The sequence below is a fragment of the Thunnus maccoyii genome, chromosome 3 (assembly GCF_910596095.1).
Source record: "Thunnus maccoyii chromosome 3, fThuMac1.1, whole genome shotgun sequence".
In the NCBI taxonomy this organism is placed as follows: Eukaryota; Metazoa; Chordata; class Actinopteri; order Scombriformes; family Scombridae; genus Thunnus; species Thunnus maccoyii.
This window is the reverse complement of record NC_056535.1, coordinates 9,360,555-9,386,284: the sequence shown is the minus strand read 5'-3', so window position 1 is coordinate 9,386,284 and position 25,730 is coordinate 9,360,555. Positions and strand designations below refer to the sequence as shown.

At 39.9% G+C, this 25,730-nt stretch overlaps 1 protein-coding gene and 1 non-coding gene across 4 annotated transcripts; one reads left to right on the top strand and one right to left on the bottom strand.

Moving 5' to 3' along the window:
- Nucleotides 1–1,530: 1,530 nt before the first annotated feature.
- LOC121894758 (protein kinase C delta type-like) lies at nucleotides 1,531–24,364 on the top strand. Of its 3 annotated transcripts, none has more exons than XM_042407589.1 (17): nucleotides 1,531–1,738; nucleotides 13,624–13,754; nucleotides 13,991–14,263; nucleotides 16,654–16,822; nucleotides 17,924–17,955; nucleotides 18,069–18,154; nucleotides 18,612–18,741; nucleotides 18,875–18,975; nucleotides 19,117–19,198; nucleotides 19,413–19,537; nucleotides 21,018–21,191; nucleotides 21,443–21,534; nucleotides 21,656–21,718; nucleotides 21,883–22,021; nucleotides 22,242–22,430; nucleotides 22,627–22,755; nucleotides 22,909–24,364. In XM_042407589.1, exons 2-17 carry the CDS (start codon nucleotides 13,646–13,648, stop codon nucleotides 23,065–23,067), a joined length of 2,052 nt encoding a protein of 683 aa, XP_042263523.1. In that variant the 5' UTR covers nucleotides 1,531–1,738; nucleotides 13,624–13,645; the 3' UTR covers nucleotides 23,068–24,364. The 3 variants fall into 3 exon arrangements, with proteins under 3 accessions (XP_042263523.1, XP_042263521.1, XP_042263522.1); XM_042407587.1 differs by having other exon boundaries at nucleotides 19,410–19,537; XM_042407588.1 differs by lacking the exon at nucleotides 1,531–1,738 and adding an exon at nucleotides 4,174–4,348 and having other exon boundaries at nucleotides 19,410–19,537.
- On the bottom strand, nucleotides 14,706–14,777 carry trnae-cuc. Its single transcript has one exon. It is a non-coding gene; the product is annotated as a tRNA-Glu (tRNA).
- Nucleotides 24,365–25,730: the final 1,366 nt, after the last annotated feature.

Genomic DNA, 25,730 nt, shown 5'->3' with positions numbered 1-25,730 from the left:
TATAATGGATAACTCGCTAACATGATGAATCTTTGGAATAAGCGTAATGTTCTTTGTTACAACCACAAATTATATTTTAGAGAAATTACTCAATTTAAATACATGCATGGTTGCAAATTTGTGTCTAGTTGCCAATGTTCTCTGTGTAAAATCCTTTGTCCTTCAGTTGTATTCCCATAAGCCAAATGTTTGTGGTGGTGATGAGGTGATGAGTAACTCCTTGGTTTTACTCCGTAATCTTATCAGCATTCAGCTGATCACAAACTCTATACATCATTGTTATACTCTTTTCAGAGCTATAAATAGCCCTTTAGGAGCTGAGACAGACTGTCTAAATTTACTGGTCCGTTCCCTCTTATAGTGCTACAGTTTTGGTGGGTGGGAGCTGATGACTCAGCACCATGTGGATGTCTTTGCTTTGTGTGGGAGAGGACCGAGTGTGAGTGTGGAGGTGCTGTGGGCAGGGCCAATATGGAAATGCACGGCTGCTTGGATCAGCCCACTGACTATGTTTTCTCTAAACCTGTGTGTGTGTGTGTGTGTGTGTGTGTGTGTGTGTGTGTGTGTGTGTGCGCGCGCGTGCGTGTGTGCATGAGTGCATGTAACAAAGAGGCAGATGGAAAAATATATCAGCACATTGCACACACATTGCTTTGATTTTCTGGTTTGTTAATTCTGCTGCCAAATTCACATTTTTTAATGGTGGGAAAATTTGTTGGGAGACATTTAAGAGTCACTAAGTGTGTAACTGCAGAGCTTAACAATCACTTCCTTGTTTTGCTTGTCAACCCAGTGATACACTGATGCAGGGGCAGGGCAAGGTCAGAGGTGGAATGTAACTAAGTACATCTCAAGTACTGTATGTAAGTTCAATTTTGAGGTATTCGTGCTTGAGTATTTCCATTATACTTCTACTCCAAAACATTTTGGAGGCAAATGTCCTTTTTACTCCACTACATTTATCTGACAGCTTTAGTTACTAGTTAATTTGCAGATTCAGATTCTTAATACTAAATATAATCAACTAATAAATTCTGATGTATTTATTAAGCTAATGCAATAAAACACATAGCTAAAATTAGCTCCACTTTTACCAGCTGCAACATTAGTGATGCTTAAACATTAATGCATTAAAATTATAATCCATTAACATAATATATATTACTTTTTCTTTTGGTAGTTGAAGTATAATTTGTTTACAATACTGTTTTTGAATTTTTGAATGCGGGACTTTGATTTGAGTGGTCCTACTGTGGTACTTGCCATAAAAAATCTGAGTACTTTCTCTCCCACAGGTCAAGGTGTTGCAGGTTACAGGGTTTTTCATGGGTCCACTGGGTTAGCTGTCTCCAGTGTTAAATATCATATATCCAGTGTTGTCAGTCCGGTCCTGCCAGTGGCAGAATGAAGTGTAAATAGATACAATACAGAGCATTTGACAGTAAACAGTATGTATGAGTTTTCTATAAGGCGTGTTTGCTGTAGTTTCACATGTGTGTCTCTGGGAAGTCACCTGGTTGACGTCACACATTCACTCCTCTGCACCGCGCGCTGCCATGGAGCCGCAGTCGAGCCAAGCAGGCAGAGAGACGAGAGCCTGAGTGAACTGCAGGCGACTTACACACGTCTTTAAACAACATTCAACACTTTCAAGTCGAAACTCCGGAAGAATTGTGGTTCATAACCCAAACCGGTACAAACCCGCGACCAAAAGACACTTTCCAGCTCAGCGGAAGAGGTAAGTCACAGTTTTTAGTGAAACGGTTAAACTTGTTCGCGGTTTGGAAAACTTGAGCTCGGTGTGTGACAGTTGAGGCAGCACTGACATGCTCTGCTTCGATATTGTTTCTGCTGATGTTTAGTTTCACAGAGAAGTAAAGCTCGACTGTAAACCCCGGTTGGCATCAGTAGTAGTTAGTAGTAGTTGGTCAGGACTGTCTGGCTGAGGCTGTCGCGGAATGCCTGCGTCCCTTTCTCGCTGTGTTCAGCTGTAGTTACGTAAGTTAAGTTAAGCCATGTTTCAGTAACATACTTGTAGAAATGTGACAAAACTCTCCTTGTTTTGCAATGGAGAAACAGCATTCAGTAAAACACTGCAAAGCGAGTTTGTGTGCTCTATAAATTCCTTTAGCGAAGTGTTGTAGCCTATGGCAACGGCAGGGTCTGTGTCAGCTAACTTAGTGGAAAATATAAAACGTTGGAGTTCATTATCATGCTAATGACCACCAGCATGAAAAACTTCAGAAAATCATTCATTTGAGCCCATTAACCCGTTAAAAGACGGTTTCGTATTATAGTCATACACTAGAGGACAAATCAGCTCCGTTAAATCGCTATCTTGCCTCAAAATTTTCTTTGAAAGCCAAGGGACAGCTTAAATTAAATCCCTTAATCATTAACATGAGCAGGCTTACAAATGTTTATATGTGACATTTCCCTTTAAAGACACATATTCCAGGGTGTTGTACACAATGGGACAACATGTCTCTTACTAGGGATAGGTAAACTGACAAAATATGCAGCAAAGTCCCACAAATTGTATACAGAAATGAACTTGTAGTGACTATTTATCAGATATGATTCACATCATTATGATTCACTGCACATCAATCAAAATGGTAACATAACTTAATTTCTGTCACGTTCAAAGGTGGATAAGCTGAGTTTTTAGCGGACTTTACTCGCATTAAATCTCAGGTTCCAGTCTTTGGTTTCTGGTCTGGTTTGACGGAAAGCTGTCGGTGTCATGGTCACTACGAACACAATACAAACAGCAGCACTTGGCTCATTGTGGTCTTACTTGTAGTGGAGCTGGTTTGCGTTGTTCACCTGAGACTAAAGGTCATGACTTTGAAATGTCAAAGGTCCTTTCCTCATTGCACCCAGGTTTAGCAAGTGGAATAGCACGTCGTCGTCTCACTGATACATGTGACTTATTTTTGTTTCCACATATACATCATTCTCATTGTGTTCTACATGTGGTATGTTTTTCAATCATTCACTTCACAGATTAAAGGTGACAAAGGATGGTATGCGATGGCAGTGTTTAATTAAAGGGAAGTGTCTGTGTGAAGATTAGCCCACATTCTTATGGCAGTAAACAACTCAGTCATCTGAATCCGCAGTAGCTGACATGAACTGTCGGCTCCCCAGCCATATGTAACACACAATCCTATTTTGAAATATTCCTACTTCTGCTTGCAAAAGTCTTGTGTCACACACACTACAGAACAATTCTGTATTTGTGGCAAGATTCTGTGTCCTGTTGTTATCTTCTAGAGGCAGTGCAGCTTCGTAAGCGCAGGTAACACTATCTGCCTGCAGTTACTGGTGTGTCAATATTGGCTCGTGGCATCATGAGCTGCTTGGAGGACACGGTTGGGACATCTGCTCAGTGAGGAATCGCCAGTGCAGCACTGATCTTTGAATAGTACAATACACACATGATTTAGACAATGTTTAGACTGATATTAAACTATTCGTGTGTATGAATTATTCATTTTGAGACAGAATGATTGAGTCTGTTAAGCTTTGAATAGGTTTGACAAATGAAAAGTCAAAAACCATCAACTTGGCGTTGAGTATTAAACCAGTATACTTTTATGTAGAAGTGAGTATCAAAACTGTCAAGTACAGAAAGTTGATATCAGTAGTTAGTTTATTTTAATGAGATATTTTCTGATTTAAATGATAATTCAGTACATTTTCTACTTTATCTTTTACCATGCAAACTTGTATGTGCTGTTTGTGATGAAACACTGAATTTCCAACAACATTAAGGGCTATTACTGTGTGTGTGCACTTTGATTTATGCCTTATAAAACTCCCCATAAATACCAACACTATCTACACCACAACACTTTTGTCATGATGTATTCTCTGTCATAACTCTTCCTCATGAGAACATCTGCTGTAATGCATAATGACACACACAGACAAGATACACACACACACGCACAAAATGTTTAGCACAAATTTGCTAAATCAGCATTGAGTGATGATAGTTTAGCTCATCATATCCTTGGTCTCTTATTGCTCTCTCTCTCTCTCTCTCTCTCTCTCTCTCTCTCTCTCTCGCTCTCTCTCCCCACATCATGGTATCCTGCTTGGCTCTCCCTGCTCGGATGCTATTTTGTCTGTCTTATGTTAACCAAGGCTTTGTGAACTGTGAGCCGGGCAGAAATGGACACCGCTCTTAATGCATGTGGAGAGAATACACACACACACACACACACACACACACACACACACACAGCGGCAGGATTCATTCCTTGCTGGTATAGCAGGTTTGACGCCGTGCCAAAGAGCTCAGTGATACTCAGGACGAAGGGAGGGAGAATCAGAAAAGGTAATCTCTCCATGACAAGTTCACTGAAGTGTGTGCGTGTATGTTCATGGGTACTGCTTTACTTTATTAGCTGCTTGTATTGATTTGCTCAGAAGTCAATTCCAGACACAAAGAGAAATTATAACATCCAGTATCGCTGGAATAAATGTATCACAACACCATTTGTTTGTTTTTGACCTTGAACCAGCAACCTCAGCTCTGGTCTCATTCTGTATCAAACCTTTCTCACTTTCCCGCCTGTCCTACTTTGACCTGATCCCTAGATCTGTGTGTGTGTGTGTGTGTGTGTGTGTGTGTGTGTGTGTGTGTGTGTGTGTGTGTGTGTATGAGAGAGAGAGAGAGAGAGAGAGAGCATTTACAGTACAGAAGGTCAGCTAAATGCTTATTTATTGCCTGTAGGTGTAGGTGTCTCTGTAATATGCTGTATGTTGACATAACCAGTGTGTATGCTTCTGTGTGTGTGGGGGGGAGGTGTTGGGTGTTAGACATTAACCTTGGTTAGTGAAAGAAAGGAAGGCTTTGATTCTTTCAAACCATTCTCCACTGAAATTCATTAAAGGCTGCTTTGTTCAAGGTTATTAGTGTGTGTGTGTGTGTGTGTGTGTGTGTGTGTGTAAGTACACTTAAAGACGGTGTTAATGTGGTAATAATACATGCCACTGTGCCTCAGTGAAAGACTTGAGGATTAAAGAAAGTTTTTGACAAACATTAACACCACATTTTTGTTTCTGCAGTAAAGGAAAATTATGTGTTTTTTTGTTTGCATATCAAAATTGGGAGTGAAAAAAAGTGATTAGCTAGGTTCAAAAGTTGCCTTATCCCATGTTATTACCTCCACCAAGGAGGAGGTTGTATTTTTGGTGCCCCTTCATATCCGTTGAGACCAATCCCATTCCCAACGTCTTAATTAGTTTTTTGATGTTCCAACCATTTTCTCTAATAATTCTTGAAGGTAAAAACGTGCAGTTGCAACCAAATTTTACGTTTACATTTTCTTCATTAAGCACACGTTTTGTTTTCCAAAGTGACGTACAAATGAGGTACAGTCCAAGATATAGAAGATCAATGTGAAGCCATTTAGAAGAAGCACCTCAACAGTCAGTTCCACATTCCACCAAGTACCACAAGACTTGCAGGTGCTTGAAGTAACATGTAAGCGCCCAGCAGAAAACATCCAGATGAAAATAAAAAAATTCAAAAAATGTTATTAGAAAAACAAAATTAGAGGACTGCGCAGCCTTGACAGGGGTACAGTTTGTACTCTCTGGGGGCTTTCTAGTTTATTTATACAAAGCTAGGAAAGCAATATTCCTGTAGGCGCATACTATCGACAGTGATATTACACTTAGGAACAGCACCTTTCCATGATCACTGTTTAATTTCCAGTGTGGAGGTTTAATTTTTCCTTTGAGGTATCATAAAGAGCAGTTTCATGGTGCAATAGATGTTTACACACATAACCACACACCAGGTTGTTAGCTTTAGGCGCGAGTGTGGCCTGGCTGACTCTCACGGTGCAGGTTCATTATAATCGTGTGGAGCGTGTTTGTTGAGCTCTAATTTGTTAGGCGAACGACTGGCCCAGCTCCATCCAGTCAGCTTGTTCTTGGTCTGTTTTGGACCTTTGTGCCTTCAACTTTGTGTGTTGACTGCAAAGTCTCTTTAAGTAACTGTAAAAGGAACACAAAGTGGGACAACAGGAGAACCAAATTTGTGTTTTTCTTCCTTCACATTTTCCCCATATTCCCTGATATTGGTTACAGAACATAAAGTTAACAGTACAGGACTGTGTCAGCTACTTTTTGGTTTTGCTTGAAAACACCTTTAGGGTAGCATCAAGTGAGCCAGAAACCTCCAAACCTGACATACTCTCACAGTGGTTTGTATGGCATCTCATAACTGACAGCTCTATTTTAGTAATGTTAGGTAACTTTGAAATTGCTATGACATGCATGTGTTTAGGTTTTGCAAGACTGGGATTTTCAGAACAGGTTTGATCTGTTACCTGCATCCCAGTTTTAATCTTCTGGCTTTATTTAGCTTTCTGTCAGGCCAGTTTTCATCGCTCCAGGTCTTCTTCTGTCGCTGAAGCAGACATTATTTGCAAGTGAAGATATACTTCTAATGCTGCTGTATTTAGGGAGGTATAAGCTTCCGGTAAAGAAAGGCCATTTTCCCAACAGACATTTTGTCTCGTCATAATAGGTAAAGCACTGGTGTTACAAATAAAAGTTCAAGTTCCCCAGTAAGCTATTATGCTGTGACAGAGAGCCAGCATGCAAAATACCACGACTCTGAAACCAAAGCAACCAGATAAAATTCAGCCATCTTTTTTTTTTTTTTTTTTTATTTACAGCTGTGCTTTTCCTGCTGTGACATGTCAAAATGTTCTCTGTGCAAAAGGCCTATTGGTGCTAAATCAGTAGAATTTAAACCAGGGCATTTAAAGAAAAGCACAAGTGGCTGCTTTCTTTATGACATTTTAAGGGTCCTGGTCTTGTTGTGCACACTGGACTACAATGAGTACTAGGACACTTAATGACACTTACTGTAATTGTGTAATCATTAATGTTATTTGGTACAACTTCCTGCCACAAGTCAAAATCTCGGCTGTGGAAAAGGTTTATTGCTCAGGTTTAGGTTGAAGTGCCTTTCATTTTTAATGTCTTCAATTGATATTGACACATTTCTGTTTTCTTGGCTGTGTAGTCCAACACATATTGGATTTGGAATAAAAGAAATGGCGGTCAGTGCTGACTCTCAGCTTTAATTTGAAGAGGGTTTACATTCACATCAGATGAGCAGTCTAAGAATCATTTGTGTTTTGATAGAGATCTTCAATTTTAAAGGACAGAAAGTAGTTTGGCAAGTTACCATAAACTTAATTGAAGTCATCAGGAATATTTGGTTCCTTTGAAGTCACAGATTGTGTGAAATTTATAACATGGTGCTAGATGAAAAGACAGGATCATCAAAATTATTACCACAGGCTGTTTTTATGACCGACATTTTGATTCATCAAAGCAGGAAAAGCAGATGAGCCAGTTCCAGTGTTCTGGTATTGTGCCTTCTCACTCACTGACATGACGTACTGAGACAATTAATGGGTTGTAGCTATTGTTAATGTTATAATTTACAACTGTTCTTTTCCTGATTTGACAAGTCAAAATGTCTGCTGTGGAAAGGTTCCATTTATTCTGAGGATGACATGAATATGTGTACCAAATTTCACGGCAGTCTATCCAATAGTTGTTGTTACATTTCAGTCAGAACCATGAACATCCACCTCATAATGGTGCTAGAGGAAAGGTCAGGGAATCGCCAAAGTCGTTAGGGGACCATGAATGTCTATACAAAGTATCATGGCAATCCATCCAGTAATTGATTAGATATTTCAGCCTGGACCTAAGTGGTGGACCGACCAACCGACAGGCTGACTGTCATTGACCTGGAGCCATACCACTAGCATGGCTAAAATGCTACAAGTACTACACTGTTCACCCAAATGTAAACAGAGACAAAAAAAGAAAAATATATAATTATCCTAAGAGGGTACTGTAAATCTGCCTCGTCATAATCATGTAGCAAAATGATGGCCTAGTAGTTCAAGGAAGAATTCACCGTTCATCATCCAGATGATTAGGGTTCAAGCCTGTGGCGTCAGACATTCTCACTGTACAATAAATGTATTTGCAGGCAGTTTTACAGCTGACTATTAAAGAGAACTTCCCTACGGGGATTAATAAAATCAACTTCAATTCTGCTTGTAGCGGAATTTAAGTGCTGTCACTAATAGCACAAAAGATGTGTATAACACTATAATTCTTGTTTATTGTGTAAAGGAAACTTCCGTCATTCTCTGTGTTATTGTCCCTGTCTTAGTTGTAAAGAAGCTCCCCAACCTGCTAGACCTGCTTGATCACTGCTTCCACTAAATGACATATCCACCAATTTACTGCATACCAAACCTTTGACTTGTTTGTGGTGAGTCACTGAGCATGACTTTGATGATAGTCTATCTCATGTAGACAGTCACGCATCTCTGCCTCTATCATTGTGTTTAATGCATGTAGCGTAATAGAAAATTGGATTTACGTCATTACAACTAAGGGGTATTTTCCTCGTATGTTTATCAACTTATTTTATTAGCTAATTTATGAAACATAGGATTCTGTTGTCCAGTTCATCACAGGATTAACTGTTCTAGGAATACATTTTATAATTGCCATCATTAAACATCTCTAAATGAATTGCACTCAAAGCTATAGCTGCAACAATTAGTCGATTTAATCTATTGGTAGATCAACAAAACTGAATGATTTTATTCATTCTTTTAAGCAAAAATGCAAAAACTTTACTGGTATCAACTTCTTAAATATGATGCTTTTTTGTCATTCATGGTAGTAAACTGAATATTTTTAACCCTACTCAAAAGCACATAGTTATGGGAATAGGCGTACTCCTCAAGCTGATGTGACAGAAGACAAGAGATTTATATGTCAGGTCAAGTGGCATTTAATGGTATGTTCTCTTGTCATGTTTTCCGCATACTGTGCCTTCTTCCTGTTAGTGTCTGATTTATGAATTCTTTTGTGTTGTACAAAGCTAACAAATACACCACCAGCAGCTTTACATTTACTGGTACTTTGCAGAACTTTCAGTTGAGGACAAAAGCTAAAGACTGTCTTAAGAGTAAATAAAGAGCTCCTTGAGGACACACACACACACACACACACACACACACACACACACACACACACACGCTATCCAACTTCCTGGAAATCGACTTCATTGTGGCTGGATGTAGTGAAGGCAAATCTGGTTCTATCATTGAGTCTGATTTCTTCTCATGTCCACTGGCCTGCCTTCCAGTGTGTTGTCTATCTTTTTTTCTTTTCCTCTCTCTCTTGCTTTTTTCCTCTACCCACCCCTTCCCCAATTGCATGTGCTCATTTTTTCCACTCTCTCTGGGGAAACAAAGCTCTCTTTTTCAATGTAGCAATGTGTGTGTGTGTGTGTGTGTGTGTGTGTGTGTGTGTACATAAGAGAGAGAGTGTGTGTGTGTGTAAAATTAAGAGGAAATTGGAAATGGACTGTGAAAAAGTCTATATTTTTAATGTGTATTTGCGTGTGTCAAACTCCATGACTTTGATTAATATAGTTTTTGTAGGTGTGTGTGCTTGTGTGTGTGTCTGTCTGTCTGTGTGTGTGTGCATGTGGGGGCAGTATTTTGAGAGCTCTAATAGTTTCTCAACCCTCCTGACCTCACTCAGAAACAGTCGCTTGTTTAGGAGTCCTCAGATCCCCAGCAGGCTCGCAGGGTCAGTCAAAGCCTCCAGCAGCAACGACAGATGTGTTGTTCTCAACCCAACGGAGACACTGCTTAAAGTACATTAACTTCTGTTACACAGACTGTGTTTTCACATCTGTATGGATGCTTATTTTCTGCCAAAGAGGACAGCTGGAGATTCACTATTTCCAAAATATACCATTCTAACAGATGGAAAAGATAGCAAAGATATGCATTCTCTGTTGCTGTAGCTTTATCTCTTAAGTAAATATTTTGACAAGGTTTCCTGTTTTTTTCCTAGGACTCTTCTGCATACCTACACACTTTCTATAAGCACATATGGGACTCTGTAGCCTTCCATCCATTTACACATTATGTACTTCTGTAAATTCATAACCTCTCATATCCTTCAATGTATACATTTATTTTGAGTATGCTGATAATCTTCTCATTACAGTGGTCCCAATTGTCTGCAAACATCCTTAAAGTTTTTCTCATATAATTTATCTTGACCCCACTTAAGCCTGGGCAGGGATTTGTGATTTTTGAATAATACAGGGTGACTTGATGGCTCTATCCATCTTTCCTCTAATGACATTGAATTGGAAACTGTAAATAGAAAAAGTTAAATTGACTGTTGATATTTTCATGCCTGTAAGCTAGCTAGTAATTAATATGGACTATATCCATATTTATCAGAATTATTAATCAAATCAAGTGTACATTGAATAATCACCGACTGCAAAAAATGAATAAAGAAAGCTGATTTTACGGCCATTGCTGGATTATCCGATAAAATCGGTGCTATATATAGAATTAACTCTTCAAAGGCTGACTACTTGCTCAGCTCTTGCTCATCAACATGCAGATGGTGTTTGATGCAATGATTCAATTAACTTGACACAACTATATTTTACTGTGTTTCATGCATGAAATCTGAGGCACAGTTTATAAGATGTATGAAATAGTGAAATCCATCCTTCCTTCCATCCATTATTTAATGTGATTTAATAATTTAAATTAATCTTACATTATTCCATTTAATTTACTTACATTCTATTATATGTTTTAATTTATTTGTTAATTGCATTACTATATATTGATTAATGTTTAATTCACATTCACTGACACAGACCAGTCACCTGTCAGCCAATCACTATGGACACTGTAATTAAGTTAATTCACATAGCTTAGGACTTCTCTCAGTTCGGTAGTAAAAGTTGCTCCCTGTAGCTTTGCAAATTGGTCTTAGGAGGAATTTAGGTTCTTTGAATACAGCCACAGCTCCTGAGTGAGTGGTTTCTCAGGATTTATATTCAGCTGCACACAAATAGAGCACATTCACACCTGAGACCTGCCCAGTGTGGGTACACCTACCTCTTGCAGCAGCTCCCTCAGGGGATTTAAGAAAAACACATTTGAATGTTAAAATAGGAGCTCTCCACTTCCCCCAAAACTCTTCAACTGCAGTAACAGGTTGTATAAGAACATAATGCTTTCTCTCTACATAATTCTGCATTTAAAGTTTCATTCAGAAGACAAATTAAAATGTGATCTGAATGCAACCAGAGCTCAAAGTAGCTATAGTATATCTTTGTTGACTGAGCAGCATACATGTAAATACTGTATATCACAGCATGTACTGGTTCAGTCACTCAACACCTCATAATGCATGACATTCATTATGAGGAAAAGAGACCACAAACATAATGTGTCTCCCTATGAATGATAAATAATTTAAGCAGAAACAGGGAGGCTATAGTCCTGCCCAGGAGTTTCATGTACACAGTCATGCTCAGGCTTAAGAGAATGACATGTCTCTGTGCATTTTACTTTTAGAGATTACTGCCCAGAAATGCCACTTCATAAATCAGATAAACATTAGTGTACTTAAAATGTGATACTGTATTCCTCAAATCACAGGCCTACCGTCTCTGACATTACTATTAGGCCATGATTATGTTAATAGGGCAGGAGACTAAAGCTATACGAGATCAAGTTAAGGAACTTAAAGGCTCACAAAAAGTGCTGTGTGGAAATTCTTTGAGGAATTCTGTGGGATTTTATTGCAGCTTTGGGAATAAGAATGTAGGCTAATATACCCTCTGGGTCCTGCTAGTCTGTGACGTAGCATCTGTGTGACTTGATAACATGAAAGGTTCAGTAAGTGTTTGTTAATACAGATCCCTTATACAACATGAGGCTCGACTGCTTCCCCCTAAATTCAGAAAACTTAACCCTTTGTAATCTTTGTTATTACAAGACCCCTTGAAGGGCTTTCAGCTATTGTTTTCACAGTAAGGCTGTTTAGTATTATTGAATTGATTCTACTAAACACTCTGAAAACACAGGACAAGAGTGTGTAAGATTATTCTTTTGGCATTTTTCTCTTACTGGATGGTGATAGTGTAAGAGACCAACAAGATTTCAGCATTTTCATTATTTTAATGTTCACATATACAGGAACATATAAACAAACTCAGACCCCCTTTTCAACAATTACTATACACTACTGTCTATACTATGCTATTTGTGGTTATACAGCAATGTTACCTGCCACAAAGAGAGTGCTCACAACTTGATCTTTTGCACATTTTCTCATGTTGTAAAAATGCGTGTGTGTGTTTGTTTATTTATTTCAAACAATTAAAAGTTTGATAATTGTATCTGTGAAGAAAATGTTAATTAACACAGTGCTGTATTCTGAGACTCCACTGCATGCTTTTATAATTACTCAGGGATGTCTAAATGGGACCTGGCCCCGGTCAGCTGGTTAGATTAAGAATGACTCTAAAAAGACTGTCGAACCCCACAAGAATCACTTTAAGAGGAAGTATATGAAACATATACAAAACAGTGCTGAACAAAATTGTCCGTGAAGCAATTCAGCTTGAATGAAGCAAGTGGGTGGGCACTTATGCAAGCTGTGTTTTCTGTTTCGGTTCAGTTCACTTCTGAGTGTAGAATTGAATTTTTCGTTTTGGTATGAAAGCGTAATTTTCTAGGAATGGGAAATCTGTGAATTAATGTATTTCAACACAACAAAAATATCAAGAGTATGAATACTTTTATAAAAGATTTCAAGATGGTACTTCATCCTTGTCAGCATAATAGATAATAGTTATAATATAATAGTAATAGTTCTCAGATGTGGCCTTCAGACATTTTGTTGTATTAGATTAAAAAGGATTTTTTTTTACAGACATTATCCCTGAAAACAAAGAAAACAAAACTACGATGAATACGATGAAGGGTCAGTGAGGTCCACAAAAACAGAGCAATAGAATGGTGAAAGTGTTTGGACCAACCATGAAGTTCACCCCTATACTAATAGAAATGTAATACTAAAACCTAAACAAACAAAGCTGCAAAAACAAGACTACCAGTACCTCATCCTATAATATAAAACAGTTCTGCATATTGGTCTACTTACAACCAGCAAGAAAGGCTGGTGCTAGTGTTGGCAATTTGTGGTGTTTTGCTTATAGAAGAATCTTTACAAGAATGACTCAAACACAAATGTATACAGCCAACTAAGTAGAGACAATTGGAGACTGGTGATAGACAAATAGGATAAAAATCTATAATACATGTTTTAAAAAATCACCACAAAATAAATGTGAAAATAGTAACATGGCTCCGAGGTTTATCTTTTAGTCTGTTTGTCCTTCTTAACACTGACTTTTTGTTTTTCTTGGAAATGTAGCCCTTTTGATTTTCTGTTTCTCTAATTCCCTCATCCTGCTCTCATGAGCACATTTGGGATTATCACTCTTTCTTTTTTCCCCTTCATAACTGGCAGGTAGTTTCCAAAGTTGTGTCGTGAGTTGGAAACTTCTACTTCCCCTCTTGTTCCCATCTGAGGACGCTGTTAGCCACTAACTCTCTTCCTTCTTGTTTTGAGTGCAGGACTTGAGCAATCCAAGTGCAAGATGAACATGTGTCTGTGTGAGAAGTTCTAACTGCCAGTCTGTCTTTGTTGTAGGAAGCTTAGGTGAGAGGTCACCATGGCGCCCTTCCTGCGCATCGCCTTCAATGCTTATGATGTGGGTGCTCTGCCTCCTCTGTCTGACCCTCCCATCTGCGCGATCAAGATGAAGGAGTCTGTCAACACAGGTATGTACAGATGCATGAGCGCATGTAAGCAATTCATCTAGACAGGGGAGTGGCACAATAAGTAAGGCCAGGCGCCCATCTGCTGGGCTTTAAAGTCCACAAGCAAAACACTGACTCTCTACCAACTCCAGGTGCGTTGTATTACAGCCATCCTTTTGTAGTGACTTCCTCAAGAGAGAAAAAGTAAAAGACAAACATTTTGTTCTCCAGTGGCTGATCCTAATCTTCTTTCACAGAGCGAGGAAAGACTTTGGTCCAGAGGAAGCCCACCATGTATCCAGCTTGGAAGTCCAGTTTTGATGCTCACATCTATGAGGGACGTGTCCTAGAAGTTGTCCTCATGCAGAGCACTGAGGAGCCATTGGCCAAGGCTACGGTTGGCGTGTCTGTACTAGCAGAGCGTTGCAAGAAGTCCAAGACCAGTGGCCGTGCTGAGTTCTGGGTGGACCTGCAACCTTCTGGGAGGATCCAGATGGCTGTGCAGTTCTTCCTGGAGGACAGTGATGCAGGTAAAACTGCTGGATCTTAAAGGCCCTGACTGTTTATGAGTAAATAAACAACCATCAAGGTTGAAGTTTAAAAAAATCCATAAATATTATTTATATAGAGTTGAGCAGTCAAAAAGCTGATGGGCTTCATCAGGGCTCTGTGGGTGTGGTTTGATCAGATTTTATTGATGGTGGCGTAGCAACTAAAGCAAGCACCCTTATCAACTGTCATCACCTTTAGAGTCAAATATTTCTAACTCCTGTTTATGTGAAATATGTCATCACCTTTTTCCAACCAATCCCAGCGCAGTTCAAACCTATGAGAAAAGCACAGACAAAAAAGAAATCTCTCATGTGAAATAAATAAAGTGCTTTGGCAGAAAGTTTGAGTTCTTGTAAGAGTAGCTGATTTCTTAAAGTAAGTTGATTAAGGAAATATGTTTACAGGGCCTTTAAAACAATGTTCCCTGACCGGGAATCGAACCCGGGCCGCGGCGGTGAGAGCGCCGAATCCTAACCACTAGACCACCAGGGACTGGTGCTTTCCATGAAAGAGGATAGTCTGCGGGCTACAGTTGTCGGGGAAAAAACCCCTTCCCCCTTCCCCCTTCCCTCTTCCCCCTTCCCCCTCCCCTCTCCCCTCTCTGCTCTCCCTCTCCCATGTAGACCCACAGAAAATAAGCTGCTCCAGCTTTGACATGTAATGCCCTCTACTGGCAGCAAGGATCCTCCATCTAATGCTAATCTCCATGCATTTGCTACACACACCCACAGCATATCATTTTAATTACTGTTGGTCTTGCAGAGGAGTGTGGAGTTGCCATGCGCTGGAACTACTGCCCTGCAATAAACTTCCTACCCCAAGCTGTCAATGGTTATTGCTTAATCTGCATGCCATCTCACATTGAGCTTTTCAGCTGACTGCAGGTGTGGCCATCTAGGCAGTGTTACAGTGACTCAAGGTCATGAAGGAAATTGGCCTCAGGACTTGCCTTACTGCTAAGATACTGACTGCAACAAACACAATGTCTCAACAAATGTGACCAGAAGTGTTAATGCCTATTTTTCTTGATACGCTATTTCAATGTATTCACTGGGACTGGGATTAGGCAAATGCATACAGGATATTAGGTCTATTTTATCTTATTTTAATCTTTTCTAGCCTGTCAGGAATGAAAGAGAAAGATTTAATTTTGGTATAAAAAGGCCACTTAACCATATTGAATAGCTGCACAAAAAAAATCACCATCGGCAGCCTGAGCCCAAATTATATTATTTGTATTAATTATATTGCTATCATTATCATCCTTCAAAAACCTATTTTAGTTTCACTTCAGCTGTTAGAAGCAGAAGTGGAGGGAGCAGTTCTGGCTGGTAGTGCTTGATTCAGCTGCTAGATCACCATCCGAGACAAGGAAGCTAACCTATGGTAGTCATCATTGTCTGCCAACTTGGAGCAAGATTGGATCAGATTTACAAACTGGTTCTGTTAAGAGGGAGTTTCTGTGTGGGAGTAGCACAGTCGGGGGATCACTGTTCAGAGCTGGAAAGGGCCAGGAGAAGGGGGGTTGTCTTGTGTTATGAAAGAGCTCCATACTCTATCAGCTCCCTCCTACACACTCCACAGGTTTCCTGAAAAGCAGCCCAGAGTATTTTTAGGCGTGTGAAAAGCCCTCAACGCTGTCTGTCTCATCTGTCTGTCTGCCCTCTCTCTCATTCCCACTTTCTTGGCTCGGCTCACTGAAGCACTGTCCAAACACAAACATCTGTCAGTAGAATGGCAGAGAGGAAATTAGTTAATCTCCCCCACATCTTCCCACTTTTCCCTGTCTATCAATTGCCTCTTTAAGGCAAATAATTTTTTTTTAATTGTTCCTGTTATCTCCCTCTCATTCACCCCCCCACCCTCCCTATCTTTTGGTTGTCTTCCAGAGTTTCTGCTTTCTTTGTTTACCTCTCTCACGCCTCTTTCACTGCCTTCTCTGGGTGACTTTTGACCCCACCCTGTTGATGTGCGTCAGCTGGAGCCGCTTATCCAGGAGGGTATTTTTCTATGTTTACCCTCCATTTAGCAGCAGCGCCTATGGCCTCCTTCTCTAGCTAAGAGGGAATTTTGACTAAATACCCCTCGGCCATTAGAGTTGATTTATGATAATGCCTGTAAATTTTGTCATTTTAGGAACATCAATAAAGCTCATGGCTGGGCTGTAAAAAGAAATCAGGTAGTTGAATAAATAATTAACAAAACTCCCTCCTCATTGCATCCCCAATATCACTCTTATTTGTGTTTTGAATTTGGAGAATACTTTTACTGTAAAGCTGTTTGACAAACATGTTTGCTTTGTACTTGTAGTCTGAAGATTTGAATAGAAACACAGTAGTTTCACATGTAAATTCATCTTTACCTTCAGCGGCATGGCAGTCATCGGTGAAGGTTCCTCCTGAAGATGGAGTCACAACCCTCAACAGGAGGAGAGGAGCTTTCAAGCAGCCCAAAGTTCACTTCATCAAGAACCACGAGTTCACTGCCACCTTCTTCGGCCAGCCCACCTTCTGCTCCGTCTGCAGAGAGTTCCTCTGGTGAGATGCCATGTCCAGCCTTTGTTGCGTTACAGCTGTCAATATTACGTTTGTGTACTTTAGCTGGTTAGCATATCAAACGCTTCTTTCACTTTGACCTTCAGTATGATTTGAGTATCTGTCAGTTCTAGGGAGATACCATGGAAGTTATTTCTAATGCTACTCTGTTTGGTCATGATGTATAATTATTCAAATCCAACATTGTGTTTTTATTAAGATGCCATGGACACAGCTGTGATAATTCCTGACCATTTGTACTGTCATCCACTGTATACTTTCTGGGTACAAAAGGAGACAAAAACATTAGTTGTCCAGTAAGAAAAGTCCAGACCCCCAAGGGTACTCCTCAAAAGACCAGTTTAGAGGCTGTTCTAGTGTTCCTAAATAGAGTGGTCCAGGGGGGTTGTAATGTTAGATTATTAGATAATGTTAATGTTAGCAGGGTTTCTATTGTGAGAGTGAGTCACTGTGTAGGGAAATCCCACAAGGCTGTCATGTTGTGTTCCAACTATGTCAGCAGCCCTAACCTGTCAGCCAAACTCCTCCCTTTTCTTTCAAACTTCAGTATTATCTATCCTCTGTAGAGACAGGCAGGAGGAAGCCTGATGTTGTCTTTAGTTTGTTCTTGTATGTGCGACAATATGTCCACTTATTCTCAGGAAATTTGTATGCATGGGGAAGTTTCAGTCTCCTTATCTAAGATGTGAAAGATACCTTTCAGTTATGCTGATAACAAATTGAAGACCCCTGAGTCAGTGACGTTTCATTTGTGGTAACAGGTCTCTCCTGCTTTTTTTTTTTTTTTTTTGACCTGCAAAATACATTGGAGAAAGTTTGCAGACAGTACAGATGTAGCTTTGTGACTGTTGAATTAAGGAGACTGTAAACTTTCATTTATGCTAGGTACTAGCTAGTTGTGCTAGGTATTCATGCTAGGTACAGTAAATCACTGTTATAACCACAAACCCAGTAAAGAAAACCATCTCTGGTAAATAGCTCCGATATCAGCAGTCAAAACTTTCTAAGCTCTACCAATGGGAAAAACATTTTGCTATGTCACACATTAAAACCCTACAATTCCACTTCTTTTCTCCCATACAGGGGGCTCAACAAACAAGGTTACAAGTGCAGACGTGAGTGTTTCATTAACTGCTATTTGCATTTTTATCACATTTTGCCCTTTTGCACATTTCAGTGAATCTTCACATCACAGTTAAAATAATGTTTGATCATTTATTTCACCCAGAATGCAATGCGGCGATCCACAAGAAATGCATCGAAAAAATCATTGGCAGGTGCACTGGAACAGCAGCCAACAGTCGTGACACTATGGTGAGAAAAGTTAATGTTCTCCAACGTGCATGCAAAACTTGACCTCAGATCTGACACTGACGATCAGCTGCCGTTGCGTTTTACAGTGATAGCTCTTATTGCTTTTTCCAGCTATGGTTCAATATTGACTTTGTCCTGTTTTATTCTATGACTTATTCACTGTTACGAAATAGTACATTAATCAATAATTTGGTCAATATGTTTTTCCTTACTCAAAAGAATTTGCATTTTCTATTTTTTCTAGCCAAACAAGGCATGGCCAAGTTTACAGGGAGCATCAATATTAGAATCATATTCAAATCAATTGAGATGTGTGCTTAAGTATTTATTGAGTATTGACTCTGCTTGCCACTCAAAAGCAGCTAAAACTTACGAAGCGTAGCAGTCCCACATGTGTCTGCTTTAATTATCAGATAGCAACTTTCTGTGGATTTAATGGATTTCTGTGTGTTTGTAGTTCCAGAAAGAGCGCTTCAAGATTGATATGCCGCATCGCTTCAAGCACTATAACTACAAGAGCCCCACCTTCTGTGAACACTGTGGCAGTCTGCTGTGGGGTCTCTACAAACAGGGCCTTAAATGTGAAGGTGAATGCAATGTTTTGTTTGTACAGTGTTATATGAGGCCTTCTCCTGCCTTTTGCCCTGCCTCTGGCATTTTGTTCTTTCATTGTATTCCCCTCCTCCACTTCACTAATCCATCTTTCACACCTCTGACCAGATTGTGGCATGAACGTACATAGTTATTGTCAGAAGAAAGTGGCCAATCTGTGTGGAATCAACCAGAAACTACTGGCTGAGGCTCTGTCTCAAGTCAGCCAGGTTTGTACAGTGAAAACTACATGAATTGTAGTTTGTGTAGACTATGTGTACATTATATACAAATCAGAAGATGAGGAACAAATGATTGGTTATGGATGTACATTGTCAAGAATGTTTTTAACAAACTTTTTTCCTCCCTAGAAATCTGTGAAGAAGTCTGATCCAAATGCAGCTGATATTGGGATCTACCAAGACATCCAAAGTGCGACAGCAGACCCTAGTGGTAATATTTGTTCATTGTTGCACACACAAGTGCAAAGTTTTTATTTAACTTCAACTTCAATCAATTTTTTATCTTTAGAGGTAAAATAGTTGTGGCATTGTTGTTGATAATCTCTTAAGTTACATTGTCAAATCTCATCCTTTGTTGTGTGAGTTTGCATGTGTCTTTGCATTCAGCTTTGCATATGTATTTACTCTGTGTGTATATATAGTAGATCGCAATGGCAAGCCTCGTGAGGGCTTGAGCCCAGCCTCAGCTGCATCTACAGCTCCCAGAGTACGCCTCACCATTAGCCACCTGGTGTTCCACAAAGTGCTGGGCAAAGGCAGCTTTGGCAAGGTAGGCCCTGTGGTCCCCATCTCTCCATCTTTTCCTAAATTTAACATGAAATGCTTGTGTTAACACAAAACCAAAAGCTGTGACTGTGAGCACTTAAAACATTGCACAAACTTGCCTCTGCCAATGACATTACACATAAAACAGCAAAATAAAAATGACTTTCCTACTGAATTTGTCCACATGTGAATGTTAGCCCTGTAGATGACCATTACCTACCAAATATAACCATGAAAAAGGCACTAAGACAGACAGAAATAGACCATACCTGCAACCTTTTATGCATTTTGGAACCATTAGAATTGTACAGAGCCTGGGAGGTTCATGGACATTTTTTTTATAAAATGCAGGTGCATTTTATAACTCGCACACGCGTTTTACTAAAGCATGCACTTTAGTAAGACACACATGCTTTAGTAAAGCGCACACTCCCCTGACCTACAGCATTTCACTGCTCACTCAGTTGGCATTATATCATCATATAATATCATACAATGCATTAGGGTTTTGTGACAAGGCATCCATAAACAATAATCATGGACTTGATGAACTTGGACAATTGAACTATCAATATATGTATCATATTAAAATGTTAATCGATGAAAGATTGAAGATCTTTGGTGGAGGCACACCCTTTATGGAAACAGCAGATGTGGTAGAGGTAGTCATCTATTCCAATAAAAGGTACAAGTTGGATGCTTAGTTTATGTGAATAGTTTAAACCCCCCAGTTTTTGTCAAAAACAAAACTTTGATAGCATTGGAAAACCTGTACTTCATAAGTGATAATATTGACACATACTGAATTACGTCCATTCAGTTGCTGTCAATAAGTTAATATTACTATATTCTGCATGCAACTGACGGCATTCTACAGTTAGGAAATACTAGCTGTAATACTAGCTCATTTTTTCTTGTCTTATTTGTGATCGGATAAATGGTAAATTCATCAAATTCAGTGCCCCATATCGCTGTTTTCCAAGCTATTGTAGCTGTCATATTGCACATTACTAAAGTGCACATGCGACTTATTTAATGTGCGCATGTGAGTTATAAAATGCACACGCACTTTATAAAAAGATTACATCCACCCCACCTCCCAGGCTCTGTAGAATTGACATTACTAATGAAAAGAAATATGTTGAAATGTTTAAATTAAGAGTGCACAGATTCAAGAAGCAGAATCTCAGATGCCAGGCAATGCTGACAAATCCTTATAGTCAATGTTGGTTGACCTATTTGGAGAAAACAGAGAAGCAGAGCATAGAATTTGCATTATATCTAGGGCCAATTTAGCCAGGTCACAGTGCATTTCATTGAGATCAAACATTCATTGTCCTCTCTGAGATTAGGCGATATCACACATGTAAAAGAGAGGAGGAGATATAAATAACCTCCTCATTTTTATTTTGATATTATACTTTGATCGTACTGCATGTGGCTTGTGTGATCACACTGATGAATTAATCACTCTGACACTTCAGGTGCTGTTGGCAGAGCTAAAAGGGCAAGGCCAGTACTTTGCCGTGAAGGTTCTAAAGAAGGATGTCGTCCTCATGGATGATGACGTGGAGTGTACCATGGTCGAGAAGCGAGTCCTCGCCCTCGCCTGGGAGAACCCCTTCCTCACACACCTCTACTCCACGTTCCAGTCTCAAGTAAGCACAAATCTATAGACATGTCTACTAGTAAAAGCTGTAAAAGCATGTCCCTTGACAGGAAATCAACCCCGGGCTGGGGCAGTAAAAGCGACAGTTCCCTAACTACTAGACCACCAATTGTTGATCGAGACCTCCCTTCCAGCCCTCCTTATCTAAGTCTATTCTCTCTTGTCCTCTGTCGCTCTCTTATTCATGTGTCATTCATTTGTCTGCAACAGTGAGCTGACAATGATGTGTTATTTACACAGGAGCATCTCTTCTTTGTGATGGAGTACCTGAATGGAGGCGACTTGATGTTCCACATCCAAGACAAAGGCCGCTTCGATCTCAACAGAGCCACGTGAGTACACTGGGATACCATATAAAGAACTACGAGTAATGCAGCAATTCTCATTTATAACACTGGGTCTTAATCCCAGTAAAACTATTTAACGGTTATTTTTGCATATCCCAACCTTCAGATTCTATGCTGCTGAGATAATAGTTGGACTGCAGTTCCTCCACTCAAAAGGAATTATCTACAGGTAACAGCCTCTCTGTACTAGCGTCTGTAATCTCCATATTCAACCTGTTTTTGCTACAGAGCAGACTGGAACAGACTGTTTTGGGATGTTAGACGACAGTATTTCATATACTGTAGCAGAACTAGCTGTACATTGTATATATCTCTTTCTGTGTCTTTCTGCAGAGATCTAAAGCTGGACAATGTCATGCTGGACAAAGACGGACACATAAAGATTGCAGACTTTGGCATGTGTAAAGAGAACGTGTTTGGAGAGGCCAGAGCCACCACGTTTTGTGGGACACCGGACTACATCGCACCAGAGGTAAGCTTCAGGGCCTGGCTGGTAGCACCACCCCTTTTTCAGCCAAATCTTTAAAACATGTTGTTTTAGAATTATTATTTTTAAATGTGAATCTCTACTTAGCCATGTAGTCCCTCATTCTGTCATTGTGTGTATGCCCCCTAGTGGCCGTTAGGAGGTGTTGCAGTGTCTACAGATCACACTAAACTATTCACTTGCCTTCTCTGTGCTCTCATCTCAGATCCTGTTAGGGCAAAAGTACACCTTCTCAGTGGACTGGTGGTCTTTCGGTGTGCTGGTGTACGAGATGCTGATTGGTCAGTCACCTTTCCAAGGTGACGATGAGGATGAGCTGTTTGAGTCCATCAGGTCTGACACCCCTCACTACCCTCGGTGGATAACCAAGGAGGCCAAGAATCTGATTGAACTGGTGACTAACAGTATACTTAAATTATCAGGCATACTTTGTCCCATATAGGCAAAGACATTGTTGACATTATACACATGAATGGATGTCAATAAATGCTTTCCTCCTTATCACAACATGGTATTACAGGGAGTTGATTTGAGTTGTAATTGAAATGATTGTCCTCTGTTCCACTTTTCCTTTATCATCATTATTCCAGTTGTTTGAGCGAGATCCCAGTCGCAGGTTGGGTGTTGTGGGAGACATCCGTGCACACCCATTCTTCAAAACTATCAACTGGCTGGCTCTGGAGAAGAGAGAAGTGGAGCCCCCTTTTAAGCCAAAAGTGGTATGAGTCTGTTTTTTGTTTTTTTTTTCTGGACAAACTATCCATTTGTGTAATTTACATATTACGCAAATATATATTTGCATGCATCTATGATGACATTTACTAATAATATGCTTTTTGATATTAACCTAACTGAAATCCTGCCACCCTCAGAAATCCCCCAGCGACTGCAGCAACTTTGACCGAGAGTTCCTGAGTGAGAAGCCACGCCTCTCCCATGCCGATAAAAACCTCATCGACTCCATGGACCAGGCAGCATTTGCTGGCTTTTCCTTCGTCAACCCCAGACTGGAAAACATGATAAGCAAATGAAAAGACACAATGGCTGCCTTGGGAACATGATCATAGCCCTGCACTCCGAAATAGGCTCTTATCCTATTCCCTTTATCTTCATATGGTCTAAGTTCAACTGGATGGTTAACAAGAACATAAAAAGCTTTGGGCTTGACTATGACTTCTTGAGTTCTTCTAGCAGAGGATGAGATAAAATGATATGGGGATGTTTGCTAGGCATCTAAATGAATGGTCCTGTCGCGGCTGTCAAACTGTGTAGGTGTATAAGAGAGTAATACACTCCAGGAAATTAAGGGAGATACTTAAGATACCAGCATTACCATATACAATGCTGGAGGGGGATAGTCAATAATGCATTCTGTCTTTTTTTAACTTTTATGACATTTTTCATTGTGATCACACCTTGAATCTATACAAATCATCTAATGTACTGTATCTTGAAATTTAAATTCACAGGCACAAGCATGCTGGCCTCATTTAGTTACATGCATATATACGGTATATACCCGCATTGCACATGCAACTCAAGAGAGTTTGATTCACTGGTACCATATTCACTCTCACCTTGTGTGCTTTGCCTACTGTATGCCTCCTATTACATCCTATATATGTGTGTTACCACATACATATAAGTGTGTGGGTGTGTGCTGCTGTACTCAGTAACATTGTCTGTTGGTGAATGAATCCTTAGTTCATCCCTCTGGCAGTCAGATATATGCACCATAGAAAGAATTGTACAAAGGGAGGGTGAATTTAATTCCCTCTGAATTAAAGTAAGGTTATTGTGGAGCTGAATAGTCCCCCACTCTCCCCCCACTGACTACACTGTCTTGGGAAACTGGAGATGCTCTAAGCAAGCCCTCAAAAGAGATTTTTTTTTTTACAGATTTCTACATGTCAGTCATCTTGTTTATTGTGACCCACTGGTGTCAAACCTCAAGCTGTACAGTAAACTGCAGCATAGGGAAACCAACTGTTAATCACATAATATTAATGTTCCCACATCAGATATTTTGGACTCGTCATCAGACTTACTGGAAAAAGTTGCAGCAATGTTATGGTACTATACCTGTACATCTATATGTGTTGAAGGATGTGTTATTTTTGTGTGGGGGGGGATGGGCATTTCACTATAAGTGTAGGGCCTTTGAAATATGTTAAATTACTTGAATGTAGGACTTTCAACATGAAGATAATAGTGCTATATATGGAAAATAATATGTATGTTACCATGAGCTGTCTGTGAGTTATGGGTGTACTGTTTTTTACTCTCCTAATCTTTTACATCTGATTATAAATAAATATATTAATGTCACTCAGTCTCCACCTAAAGTAATTTTGCATTTAATTTGCATTTATTGTAGACTTGTATGTCACGCAGCTTTATATGCAAAAGCTCCTGCAAAAACAAATCCTATTGTTAAAGACTCATACCAAAGGAATTCCTGTACTAACTGCATTCCAGTCGTTTTTTAAGGTTGTGGCACTCTGGTCACAGCTCCAGTGATTTTTGTATTTTATGTTGCTATTGTGTTTTATTTGACATGGCCTCTGCAGCACATCACCACGGAATATAAGAAGATATGTATAAAGGTCAGCAAAACATTTCCAGGTACCACAGGGATTTTGTTAGTATGAAAGACCTGTCGGGCTTTACCGCCATCTAGCGGTCAGGTGCTACAATTGCACCTCCCCGTGTAACGAGGGGACTAAAGGCGAGGAGACATTCCTGCAGTGCGCACGGCTTATGACCTGTCCTCGTCCTCTGTCCCCAGCAGTATCCCAATAGCTGCTGCAGGATCTGGACAGGGAACACATCTCACACGTGGCACAAATAACAGCCACCTGCACCGACCAATAAATCTTTTCAAGTTGATGAGGAATGTGCCTTTATGCAAACAGCCCTGAACCCAATGCAGTATTAAAGTTGTAGACCTTTAAAAAATTAAAATTACCCCACACAATTGCCACATTAAACATCATGATCCAAAAAGCGAAAGAATTGCTTTTTAATTGTAGTATGTTCATTTACTAAACCTAATTTCTGTATAACAATTATCTAGTCTTCTGTGCGAGAGCTTCAAAGAAAGAGCACCGGCACACTTTAATAAAACGACTGGATGAATTTGGGGGTAAATGCCTGCCCCCCTCCACCCCCCCACCCCCCCTTTTTTTTTTGGATTTCTGCATGGCTCTCCGATTGTTTCGACTGTTCAGGCAAGCTTCCGATCGCTTTTCTGCAGCCCACATTTATTGTATTGTTTCCACCTCAACGAATGCAAAACGCGGATATTTTTTTCTTTTGTTATAATAGGCATCCAAAGGGTTGGTCTATTGTGGAGGATTATGTGAGGCAGAAGCATACATGGTCCAAGTGAGCGGCAAAAACCTGTTTCAGAGAACGGATTCGGCTTATAGGCTCCTAGAAACGCTTTCCAAAACGACACATACACTTATTTAATAAAGAAAGCACATTTCTAATGCAACATAGATAGACTTTGAGCATCACATTCACAGTGTCAGCGCATATTTCCAGCAGTTTCTCCCGCCCTCTCCCCCCCAGCCCACCCCCCAAAATCCGACTTGTGATCCTTGTGCAGCAGAAGTACCAGCAGTGACATTTATAACATTTTATCCAGTCATTAGGATTGGGCGTTATGTGATTTATTTAAAAAAGTAAT

Bases quoted from the DNA above. Each gene is read 5' to 3' on its own strand.
- LOC121894758 (XM_042407587.1), top strand. From the start codon at position 13,646: ATGGCGCCCTTCCTGCGCATCGCCTTCAATGCTTATGATGTGGGTGCT. The intron at 21,719-21,882 runs GTAACAGCCTCT...GTCTTTCTGCAG, and splicing joins TCAAAAGGAATTATCTACAG to AGATCTAAAGCTGGACAATG. The intron at 22,022-22,241 runs GTAAGCTTCAGG...CTCTCATCTCAG, and splicing joins CGGACTACATCGCACCAGAG to ATCCTGTTAGGGCAAAAGTA.